This window comes from Aythya marila, assembly GCF_965140915.1.
Source record: "Aythya marila genome assembly, chromosome: 2".
Lineage (NCBI taxonomy): Eukaryota > Metazoa > Chordata > Aves > Anseriformes > Anatidae > Aythya > Aythya marila.
The window spans coordinates 27303388-27316266 of NC_139043.1; the positions used below are offsets into that span (position 1 = coordinate 27303388).

The 12879-nt window shown below is 43.6% G+C and overlaps 1 protein-coding gene across 4 annotated transcripts in view; it reads left to right on the forward strand.

Moving 5' to 3' along the window:
- The first annotated feature begins 836 nt into the window (after nt 1-836).
- Nucleotides 837-12879, forward strand: part of GLCCI1 (glucocorticoid induced 1) — a 56567-nt gene continuing 44524 nt past the window's right edge. For all 4 annotated transcript variants that reach the window (XM_082753890.1, XM_082753891.1, XM_082753892.1 and 1 more), the window contains exon 1: nt 837-1625. In XM_082753890.1, the coding sequence (XP_082610016.1) occupies nt 1184-1625 (442 nt within the window). In that variant the 5' untranslated portion in view covers nt 837-1183. The remainder of the gene's footprint in view (nt 1626-12879) is intronic.

Consider the following 12879-nt stretch of genomic DNA (forward strand, 5'->3'; position numbering starts at 1 on the left):
TCAACATAAACACTGCTCTCTTGATGGATTCTGCTCATCTTCCTGATCTCATAGCCATTTATTTTTTCCTAGCTATTAAGCTACTCGTCTTAATCTTTATTTTCTTTCTGTCCCGTTGTCCTGTGTTACCAATTCATCTAGTGGGGGAACAAAAGCTCTTTCCTTAATGCTGCTGTGGAACTTATTTTCCCCTTCACTCCCTGAAAACTGTTTTTTGGTGTATGTTAGGAAAAAAAATAAGATTTCATGTAAACGTAACACGAAATGAGACTACGTTTAATTAGAACCTGAAGAATGCTTTCCAGCAGGAGCTGGCTGTGACGGCTCAGCACACCCACACAGGCTCGACGTGAGCAAACTTTGTTGCAGGTAACTTAAGATTTGTTCCTGCAAGCGTGGGGAGCGGCGGAGCACCCCGTAGCTCGGCTCCACTTCCACATGTCGAATCGGGTCGGTTCCCCCTGGGCCCTGCCGAGCTGCCCACCGGGGACTGCCCCCACACGCCGCGTGGGCCGCCATCTTTGCCGCCCCCCCCCCGGGACTGCGATGAAAGCCGCCCCCTCCCCGCCCCCTCCCACCGCCCACTGCCAGCCTCCCCTCAGCGCCGCCACATCCCACTTCCCTCCGCCCGCCTTCCCCCCCCGCAGGCCCCGCCCCGCGCCTCGCCATTGGCTGAGAGAGAAGAGCGACGGCTACTCCGGGCAATGGAGCCGGCGCTGTGGCGGCGGCGCCGACCAATGGGCGCGCGTGATGCCCGCCCCTGCCCGTGGCGGCCGTGCGGCGGGGCGGCGCGGTGCCATTGGGCGGCGGGGCGGCGCGGGGAGCGGATGGTGGTGGCCGCTGCTCCCGGGCGCCGGCGGGGGCAGGAGCTGGCCGTGGACGCGTCCCCACCCCCTCCCGCCCGGAGCCGTACGATGTGAGCGGCCGCGGGGCTCGGCAGCGCCCCCGGTGCCCACGACGCTGGGGCGGGCAGCGATGGCCGGAGCCCGGCGCGGGAGCAGCCGCCGTCGCCGATAGGAAGCGCCGGGGGCAGCCTGCGCGGAGCCTCCCTCGGGCCGCGGAGCGCCCGTCCCGTCCCGTGCAGCCCCGTCCCGTCCCCCCCCCTCCACCCCTATTCCCCCGCACCCCGCGGCCGGTGCATGCGGGGCTCTGGGGACCCCCCTCGGTCCGCCGCCGCCCCGCCATGTCCTCGTCGTCCAGCTCCTCGCAGACGCCCCCGTCCCACCACCAGCCCCCGGCGCAGAGGATGAGGCGCGGCGCCGCCGGCTCCCCCACCGCCGCCAGCGGCACGGCCGGGGGCGGCCCCGGTAACGGCGGCGGCGGCGGCGGGGGGTGCGCGGCGGGGCCCGGCCGGCTGCTGCAGCCCATCCGAGCCACCGTGCCCTACCAGCTGCTGCGGGGCGGGCAGCGCAGCCCGACCCGCTCCCCCTCCGCCTCGGCGGGCAGCGGCACCGGCCCGGGGGGGCGCGGCGGTGGCAGCGGCAGCCCCCCCCCGGCGCCCAGCGCCACGCCGCCGCTGGAGCCGGGCAGGGCGAAGGGGCGGCAGCGGCGCTCGCCCGACAGCGGCAGCAGCAGGAGGAGCAGCTCCCCGGAGAGGCGCAGCCCCAGCTCCCCGGTGTACCGAGGTAACGCGGGGGGGAGGCAGGGAAAGAGCCTCGTCCCGCATCCCCATACGTCCCCCCGCGACCGTGGGAGGGGGGTGCGAGATCCCAAATGTCGCCACACAGCCCTGGAGAGACACCCGTGGGGGGTGGGACAGCCCCTGTCCCCGCTGTGCCCCCCTCCCCCGAGCCGGGCTGTGGGTGTAGGGGCACGGGCAGACCCCAGGTATGGTGCCCAGGGGCTCAGATGGGTGCCAGAGCAAACCCCATGCACTCTGTGCTGCTGTGGGGTTTGCTTTCTTAAGGGCTTGGTTCCCTACCCCCCCCCTTCTTTTATTTATTTTTTTTTTCTTTTTTTTTTTAAAGTCTTAAGGTTAAAATTATGTAATGTTTTCAAACACAGCCTCCAAAACAAAACCAAAGAAAAAAAAATATCCCATCTTGAAGTGCTTAAAAGCGAATAACGCCGCCTGCCTCCGTGTGGTGTTTAATGCCGAGCCCTTAGATGGAAAACCAAACAAACAAGCCCCGTGGCCAGAACGGGCCTGTGGAGTTTAAAACGTAAAATTGATCACTGGTGGGTCCGACTTAACCTGTGTCAGGTTGTCTGCTAAATTATTGAGCATGTTAGAGTGGCAGTGGCCATCTTACCTCCCCCCTTCCCCCACTGCTTGGGTAGCTGAATGAACCGGGCTCGGTGCACTTTTTATGTTGCCCAGCTGTAGCTATCAGGTATCACGCATCACCTCTTCCTGCGAGCGCTTTATGTGCTCCAGCACCCCTCACGCCTTCTGTCCTCTCCCCAGGTCTGTCTCCTTCGTTTCTGTGGCAGGTCGTGGTCCGTGTGGGTTGCCAGCCTGTTTTGTAGCGGTGGAATCTGTTACCTTCTCCCCAGCCCTCCCCCTTCCAGTCTTCGACGTGTAGTAAATCCTTACACACCGTAGTAGTTGTAACTTCAGTAAATCTGCGTAGCCGGAATGGTCCTAGGACACGGGCAGCGTCTCTCCAGTGAGCAAAATGTCACTGCCACCTATGCGCGGAGTTAATTTACGCTGCACGGCATTTGTGCATGTGCAGATGACCAAATCTGTTATAATTGGAACAGGGATACCTCGTAAGTTCTGTCTCAAAATGATCACATGCAGAAGTTTTTGCATGCTCTAAAATGGAGCTGGTCTTCAGTGGGTTTGGTTCATTCAAGCTCTACTTAAAATTGTAAAGGTATATTTCCCCCACTCTGTGAAATATTAGATGTAGATTTCCCTTTTTCTTCTTTCTTCAACTTTTGGAAAATGCTGATGGAAAACCAGGCAAAATGTGTGTGTGTGTGTATATATATATATATAAATAAATAAATCAGTGCCTGTGGGTAGCGCTACCACTGAAGCTGATGATGAGTACTGTAAATGATTTCATTATGGGAACCTGGCGCAAAACATTGTAGTGGTGCAGTATATGAGGGTCTACGCTTAAAGGTGTATTGAGAGGTAGGAATGTGGGCAGTTACCTTCAAGCAAGGGAAAATACTGCAAAGCTGTGAAGCGTTTCATTAGTACATGTAAATTTTTTTTGTTGTTTGAGGGGAAACTTTAATTTTAGAAAGTGGTTTTAGTCTTCTTCATCTGTGGGCTATTTTAGCCTTAATAAATCAGATTGTAAATTAGTACTGAATGTCTTTTCAGTCATTAAACTTGTTTGAGCTTGCCTCTTGGTGAACCACGTTAGCAGCATATACAGCCTGGTTTAGTTTAGTGAGTGCAATATATAAAATCATAAATAGTCCATCAAGAAATCCACCCTGTAATCTGTATGCACTGAGAGGAATTTGTTCCCCCCCCCCCCCCCCCAGGTCAAGCCAGCTGCTGCTGCAGAAGCTGACATCCTCCAGCAAATCCTGAATGAATGAATGAATGAAAACAACGTGATCGCCCTAATAATGACCACAATCGCACACGTCAACAGCTTTATTTTACAGAAATACAGGCACCATTTTCTAGCAGGTTAGGGTGATAAGGTACCCTATTTCTTCAGCCTTGCAAATAAAAAAAGGTTACAGACAACCTCCTTTGCCCCCCCCCCCCCATCTAGAGTAGTTTTACACAATTTGGAATATGGTCGCATGCCACGGGGCAGGATTTTGTCTTTGTTTCCCAGCTTGTTCCCATCATTTTAACACAAGACATGGAGGTGCTGGAAATGATGTTTGTAGTGTATACGGTGGTAGTAGTATATAGAAAATTGGTCGGGGAGCTGAAGGACTGCTGCAGTAATAATGGAGGACTTGGAAAAAAAAATCTGTTTTCAAACACAGACCGTCTTGCTGCAGCTTGTTAAACAATGTGCTACTCCAGCTATTTATAGTTGCTATCAGCACGCAAGTCTCGGGGAAGCTACTTGATTAAGTTTTTTTGGTCAGTTTTTAAAAATGGTTCTCACTGCTGCAAAATGTAAGCTTATGCTCTAGGTATAATCCTGTTGTTTTTCTCACCAGTGCAAGAGCTCTGTTTGTCTTTGGCTCTGCAGTCTGACTTAGATTGTTTCACAAATGTGCTTGTGCTGGAGGCTGCTTATGATTCTGATGGATAGATGTTTTTCTCGTCTCGAGACACCTGCCCCTTTCCCACCTCCTTTCAGCCTTTTCCACTGCAGATTCTTCAAATTGGATGTCCCACCAAGCTATTTTGTTGTGGATATTTTAGTGATTTGCCAGAGGTCCTTTTTCTAAATGAGATTCCGTGAAAACACTTCAGCTTTGAGCCTCTACAGGTCAGCGCAGCTACCATTGCAGACATTGACATCACTACTACATGAATGAAAGCAGCAGGCTGTTTCCTCTCCTATCAGCATCTTTTCTGCTCTAGTTCTAGGATGCTGTAGATGTTTTTGTTCTGCAGCAAAATACCGTGTTTAGAACTGAAACCTGAATTTGGTATTTCATTTAAGCAAACTTGAGGATTTTGTAGTTCTTAAGAAACCATTGATGTCAGTATTTGGTTAATATTGATACTAGATGAGAAATCATGAATTTCAAGATGCCAATTTCAGGATGCTAAAGAAGTAGGAAAAGGGGGATGGGGGGAGCGGATGGGGGATGACTTCTGCTACCATAGGATAAACCTGCAATGTGCAAATCTACTCCTTTCTTTTCTTTTTTTTTTAAACGTGTTATTCCTTACTCACAGATATGTTTTTATAGCTTGTATTCATATTTTAGGGAGCTGGCAACTTAAAAAGTGGTTGGATGTAACAGCATACGGTTCTCTTAGAAGGGATAATAAATGTACCTCTGATAGCATAAATGTCATGCCAACAGAACATGAAGCAGCATGGTTTATGACAAAGGACTATTCAATAATAACAATACAGAAAACCAACCACTTTGAAATGATCAGATGAAAGGTATTACTTGTAAACACTTGTGTTTTGCTAGTTGTTTTCTTCCTTGCGTTACCTGGATAAAATCAGTAGGTTCTGTTATGTAAAGCAGCTTGTATAAATATAAGAGTGGGTTTCCTGTTTAGTTTTTCTTTCACATGGTATGTGATGTTTTGTGCACAAGGAACGTGCAAATGTCGTCTTTATGATTCATGCTCAATGTTGCTTTCATCAAATGCTTTGATTTGTGTAGTGTTAACCATGGTGGTACTTCAGTATTATGCTTCAGTATTTTCTTCACTATTTTGCTAACTTTCAATTCCATGGCTTATATAAACTCTTTTCCATAGAAGATTTAGGAGGCAAAGGTTAGTTTTAAAAATGTGGAAAATACTGTAATCAACTTGCCTGTTAAGAGTTCCCAATATCTATTACTTATCAAAATAACTCCTGTTGCCCACACTAGTAAAAAAAGAGGAATTAAAGAAGATGCAAAACAACTGCATAACCAAGGCCTGAGCAATATGTATATCTGTTATGCTAGCAGAATAAAGCCCTGTGGAGTGAGGAATAGGGGAGTACAAACAGTATTGCTGATCTGTAGACTTGTAAGGGATATCAGTATTTAAAAAATAAAAAAATAAAAAAAAAAACAGACTTCAAAAGGCAGAACTATTTTAACATCCTGGATTAAAGCCATCTAATATTTTGGCATCATAAGCATTTATACCAGAGATCAAGAAGATCTTTCCTTTATTTCTAACAAATGTAGGTAAGGAAGTAATTTTTGTGACGCTTCCTATTTCCTGATGCCTGAATAATAACAGTATTCCCATAATTGTATGGCCAAAACAGTTTTGCTCCAGCTTTGTCCCTCTCTCTTCCCAAAATAGCTTTAGCTGGAGTGTAATATGGTGATATAAAAGACACTGGCTAAATTTCAACCAGTTGTTTTAAAGTCAGAGGCCTTTTAGTTAGATTTCTAACATCATCATATCGGATAAGAAGTTTATTAGATCTCCTTAAAAGTGCTTTATAAGACAAATGAACTATGCTCCTTTCAGGTGTTAACACAACTGCAGGAAAGAAAAATGGAAAGGTATTTTCTGCACTCCCTCCCCTTGTGTATGCAAAAATGAAGTATATTTATATATCTCTTTTAAATCACTACATGACCTTCAATTCTTATTCTTTGGGAGTATGTGAATACCAGTATGCTACATAGGGTGAAACTGAAGATACTTGCCAGCATCCTTGCACGTGTTAAACAGTGCCTAATGCTGACATCTGGTTTCTGAAATTCACTATTCCCGTTTTTTGCCCCGTTCTCAGGGTAGCGGTGGGGTGAACAGAGGCCGTATCTTTAAATTCAGGTAGTGTAGAGCAAGAGAACTTGTGGTAGAACCTTCTGAAAAGTCAGTGTTTGCCAAAGCCAGGTTGACACATCATGAGTCGTTGAGCTTTGCTATATTGCTAAAATTGACAGTGGAAAGTTATTTTTAAAATGGGGCTTATGCTCCTACTCTAGATATGATCATGAAAGAAAAAAAAGATACAATTAACGCAGTAATTCTGAAATTTTGTTTCAAAGAAATAGCTGTAATGATGTGAGACCTATTGGAAATATATGCCCCTTAATATTTCAGTCTCTGAATACTTGAGAAACTTTTTATGGTTCTTCATCTGAAGAAGGTAATGGCTTTTCTTCACGGTGGAAAATGAAAGTTCCTGTTTAAACCAGTTGGCACTGTCTTCTGTAGAGAAAAGTGTTGCCAACACTTGACACAATAGTAAGTGCTCCACGGATTTAGCATATGTTCAACAAAATTGTTAATATAGTAGGGTTTGACACACTGAGTAGTACTTTTTTTCATCAATAAAAATTTTAAAAAAGGCCTTGTAGTAAAGAGATGTAATGGAAAAAAATTCCTCTAGACTTAAGATGGTTAACTGTGTTAATGAGGATTGTCTTGCTTTAATGTTAATATTTAAATACATTAAGTTCTTTTTCTTTCAGCGCTGCCTCCTGTGTAAACCTGTAGTGCCTAAACAATGGCCTAAGGTGTTTTTAGGCAAGTAAACTAATACTTGTATCTCATCATTAGAAGGGATATATCCCCAGCAACTTGTCAGCTGAAGATTATCCCCTTTTCCTTTGTGTCACCATTTTCAAGGTGTGGACGATTGCAAAATGAAGAGAATGAGACTGCAGTGAAGGAACATGAGTGTTTTTACTTAATATACGTTTCAAGCATCCATTCCTCCAAAAAATTCTTCTTCAGTTATGCTTTAATTTTTTCCTCCCTGATTTGACTCTGAAGTTCGCAACCGGTGATTTGTGTTTTGACTATTTTTGAATCAAATTAAATCCTGAAGCTTGAAAATGATTGACAGGTACTGAAAGGGATCACAGTGTGATACTTCTGCAGTACAGGCATCACATGAAGTGTCATGATAGTGTGTAATATTAATCCTTTTGAATAGCGAGTTAGTTTCTCCAGCTCTGTAGGTGGGATGCCATCCATGGAAGTACTCTCACCCATGGTTGAAATGGAAATACGTGCTCCCTCGGGAACCCTTTCCTTCACTCCCAGCTGTGTGAATGTGGCCTTGGGATCACAGCTGTTCCTTTGTGTTCCTGGTGACAAGTGGTGACTCTGCTCATACTGCTGCCCTGGGTAAGACAGAAGAGGGCATCTAGCTACTGGAAGCCCGTCTCAGGGAAGGAAACCCTGTGTGGCCATGCTGGGCAGTGCTCTCAGCATGCGTGGTCGTTAGCCTTGCAGTACTGCCTCGGTCCAGTTCTGTGCATTTGTCTCCTTCACCTTCACATCTGCTTTGGTATCAGTACTGCTTCTTATTAGCCATTAGTCTTACCAAAATACTAACTAGCACACTGCTAAAAACAGATTAGCTTTCTCTGGTCGGAAAAAAAGTAGGTGTGGGTGTCTTCTCTCAAGTGATAGCTGTTTTCTGCACAGATGACTTGTAAATAGGGATTAACTGAACCTGCTTGTCTTGGGTCAATGTAGGACAGTTGTGATGGAAAGTTTTCATTTTTTGTGGTAGTAGATCTCTTAAGTAGCTTTCTGTATGAGATATTGCTACTTTGGAGACAATAGACGGTTCCCAGTAGGTCATAAAATGTTACGACTTTGAGTTTTGAAACTTTAATGCCAGATTTTTATCTAAACGCTGTATTGGTTAGATCTTATTTAGTGTTGCATGTGCCCTAACAATAAACAATGACACAGTTGTTTATAAGGGTTTAACTTTCACTGCTATTATTGTTAAATTGAGGAGTTGCTATTCGAAATGGATTTCATTCTCTGAATCAAGCACAAATGAGTGATTAACAGCACAGGTTTTTATGTGCAATTTGTTTTGCACAACCTGAAACTAGTTTTACCCAAACTATGCACTTTATTTCTCTTCTAGGAAGAATGTCTTGTATTTTGCTCAGAAAAGTGGTAACTAAGAACAGTATGACAGCAATTCTGTCACAGATTTCTAATTATCTAAAACCTACTGTAAACTATCCTCTTCTCCCTCTTTCTTGCATTATGATTCCACTTTAGACTGTACTTCAACTGTTCTGTTTCTTGAACTGTGCAAGTAACACGTCTGAACGTTAGCTTCATCTTCTTTCCACGTTTCTCACACCAGGCATTAAACAAGGAGATTATAACTGTAGACACACTTCTGAATTTTGAGAATTAATGCTCATACCTGTCTGGCTTTACTGATCATTGCAAGTTCGCTGGTGTTCATACTATGAACTTGAAACTCACTTCTCCAATTAGAGAAATTTATAAATTTCTCTTTTTTGTAAGTACAAATCTATCTTCTGGAAATATTTTCAGTCATAGTAACCACTTGGTTCTGAAATAATTAAATTATTTCTGCCTTACTGTGTGAACAGGGTACCAAGGCATTTTCAGGGTCATAACAAGCAGAGGAGCTTGTTAACAGCTGCCCAGCTCCTCTGCAGGTGAACACGAAGTCTTCCTGATAATGTGGTTATAGCACTTGATGGTATTCCAAGTGGTAAGCAAGTCCAGTGTGGGCTTTGTCATGTGGTGTTTGGGATGCCTGGAGTACACCATGCTCCTGCTTAGTCAGCTGAGGACAGATAGCTCACGTGCAGTTGCAAGTGGAGGGCTTGTATGGCAAAACAGGTATCATTATATGCTTTTTAATCTCTGGTGTTTTGGTGTACAGCACCTGTTCTGGTATAATACCTTGTGAAGTTTGCCTGGATGCGTACACACACTTTTTTTAAAGGCTTTGTAATTAGAGAAGCCTAAACACTTTAAAGTAGGTGTTTAGGCTGTGGTACCAAAAATTCAAAACTCTGATTTCTGTTGATATCTGTCAGCATTTGGAAGACAAACTGATTTGGAAATAACACGTTAGTAGAAAACAAATTCCGGCTGTTAAATACTTGGCCACTAGCTGTTAATGCTAGTCTGCAGAAATCACCCATAAATCCAATCCCCTGCTTTCTCCAAGTCTGACATGTAAGTCAGCCATCAGCTGTTTGGGAGTAGCTTATGTCAGTGTAGATATGAATGCCTAAGTCTGTGAACGCACCACTTCTAGGGGTAGTAGTAAAGGTGCTTTCATTAGATGAAATGTTGTACTTCATAACCCACACCAGATCAGAAATGTTGCTGCATAAACCTTTAAAATTTTGCTCTGAGTTGCCACAACTCAGGCTACCCAGACATACAGCATAGAGGAGCCCGTGAGCAGCTCTGCAGGATCTGTGGGTGTTTAACGTAGTGTCACGCCTTCCACGCATGATGGCGGAGCTCATTAGGCCAGTAGGACTGGAAGGCACTAATGAGCATAGCAGGTACCTGTGCGGTCTGTGCTCTGGAAAGGTTTGGTCTTCTCATACGGAGTCAGCTGAAGCTGAGTGCTGCTGATCAGTCTTTCTGGAGGGCTGGAAAGTACATTGTAAAACCCAAGTGGCCGTGCAGCGTTGGCTCAATGCTGTTAGGTGTGCACCTCTATATCCAGCATGTCATACGTTACTCAAAGTCTGTCTGTTACGCAGGCTATCTTAACTTTGTTTTTCAAAGCAATGGAGAGTTTGACTTGTTCACTAAAAATTAAACCCCTTTTTATGCCGAGTGTCCCGGAACAGACTTCGAACAGTGTGACTAAAAATATCAAGTAACTGCTGAAGAATGCAGAATGAAAGTTAGGTTTACACAGAAGTTGGGCAGCTGCCAGGTGAAGGGAGAAGTTGTTCTTACTGAAGTAAATTTCAGTTCAAGGACTTCAAAAATTTCTATTCTTAACTGGTAGCTCTCCTTGCTTAATTGTGGCAGTTGGTTGTAAAATAGCCTTACACATCCTTTCTGTAACACTCTGATTCCTCTAGTATTTCACCCTCAGTGGCTCTTTGTTTAAAAAAAAAGTCAACATGCATGTTTGAAAATATCTGTATTTGAGAAATGTCAGTACAAAGAAGCTTCAGTAATCTTCATAGGTGAAGTGACAGGAGATATATACCCATCTTAGGAGGTTGTCCACCCAGAACATCCAGGTAATTTTGGGGCATTACTGTAGAAACAGAACAATTCATATTTCCAAACCAAGTTGTGTACGCAGTCCATGTAGTGTTTAAAGTAACTCATTGTAAAATTATTGTATACATCAGGCTAATTCCTTCTTCAGAAGCAATTATGGTAATTAAGGTTATTTTATGGAGACTCATGGTTTTATTTAGTGGTATGTTACCTTTAATATCGAGTTGGAGGATGTGGAATGATCTTCTGATTGCAAGAATTGAAGCGGAAACCTAGTTTGACCAAATGAAAGACAGAAATTACTGAGTCTGACAACTCAAAATGTGGGTGAACAGAAGAAATGAATGTACTGACATTACATGTGTAGTAGATGATTTGAGATGTTAGTTTTCTACAGCTAGGCCTGCTTAAGTTGTCCAAATTTATCTGCATGTCCAGCAAAATAAAAAATCTTACAAAGAGGTAAATGGCACATAAGGCTAGATTAAAGTTTCATATTTCAGAAGAAAATAGTATGATAAATTTGGTTAAACAAGGTTGCTCTGACGAATGTGGAGAGAATCTGATTTAATGAAAAATAGACTATTGGAATCTTTCGAACATCAGTAAAACCTGATGATCTGATTACATGCACATTTATCTCAAAAAGGCTGCTAGGAATTAGAGGAGAGTCTGATGGAAACAGCATGAACTAAAAAGAGCAAGTCACATTATCAATCAAAAAAGTCTTAGCTGAGAATTGTTAAAACCCAAGCAGGCTTTGTCTTTGCATGTTTCTGGTTTTGGTCTTAAAGTGTGCAAGTAAAAGTATGGGAAAAATAGTTGGGGCCAGTCTGTAGCAAGAAAAAAAAATATTAAGGATGGTCCAGGATTAATTTATTGGCACTTACTTTTTCAAAATTGACTCCAAAGTATAGTAGCAAAAATCTGAGGAAATACCATGAGTATTTATTCAATGTTTTCTCCTCACTAATGTGGAGTATAGGCAACCAGTTTTCACTGAGGGCGGTGATTTTTCATCCAAGAAGACACAAGGTGGAAGCCTGAGGGGGAGGATTGTCTGGAATTAGGAATTGCCACAGCTGGGATAGATGCAGATTACAGATTTTAATCAAGTCAATTAAGTGCTTTCTTTTACAGGATTCCAGAAAAGCCTACTCAGAAATTCATTGCTTGCAATTTTCTAAAGCAGTCTTCTGGATAGGTGTTACTGTTTGAGTATAGATAGGAGAAGAGCAGATATAGTCATAGTCTTAAAATTTGGAAATTGCTAAGACCAGTTCTGAAAAGTAGAGATCTATCGGTCTAACTTCTGCTTCGTGTAAAAGCTCAGAGCAAATTCTAAGGGATACTGGAAAGTGGTGAGTGAGGAACATTGAATGCAGGATGAGAATTCCAAATAGTGTCATGCTCACCTGGTAGTTTTTGTAGGAGAAATAATTTCCTGCGCAGGAAGTAGATCTTATCTGCATAGGCAAATCTCAAAATTAAGGTGATGAAACTTGATGAATTTGGGGATGTTTAATTAGTATGTAGGAAGATTATGCAGCAAGAGTTGAAGGAGCTTGGGAATTTGAAATAACAGAAAATGTGAAATTTGAAAGTATAAAATGGATGCTCATGGATATAAGGTTGCTCTTGAACAGGGTATCTTTTCCTTTATGTGGGGGCTTGTTGTTTGGAAATGCTGAAGGGTGGACTTGAGTGATGTTGGGACTTCTGACTGTCAGCATGAAATGACCCCAGAAAACGCTGGGTATCAGGTTTTGTGGGAATGGGCATCCTGCTGTGTGGGGGCCTGCTGAGACATTGTCTGAGGTACTGCAGAGTTTTGGTCCTCCACGTTCTAAATAAGCAATTCAAATCTAATTTAACATTTCTATTTTTCAGTATTTTCAGAAGAAAATACTATTTTTGCTTAGTATAATTAGTTCCAGCTAGGGGGATGCTTTCTATCCCTGCTTGCTGATGATCAGAATGGTGGCATCGTACATACGGCCTGACATGGGCTGATTGCAGTTTTTTCTGAATTTTGAGTGTGAAAATGGTGAATCGTGCCTTCTAACTTAAAAAAAAAAAAAATTTTGTTAATTCAGGATTGTCTGGCTGCATTTTGAAGGAAAGTGGAATTAAATTAAAGGTGTACAAAAGCCTCGCTTTTCTAAAACATTGTATTAAATTATCATTATACAAACAAAAAAATCCTTTCAGTCACCCAGTTTATTTGACAGAGGTAGTATTATCTTTAGTAACTGAATTAATTGTGTTTACAATTTCGTTCAGGATTTTAATTTGCAGTATACTGGAAGTAGAAAAAAACAACTTTACTGCTCTTCTTGGCTCCTAGTTTATTTCTCAAGATT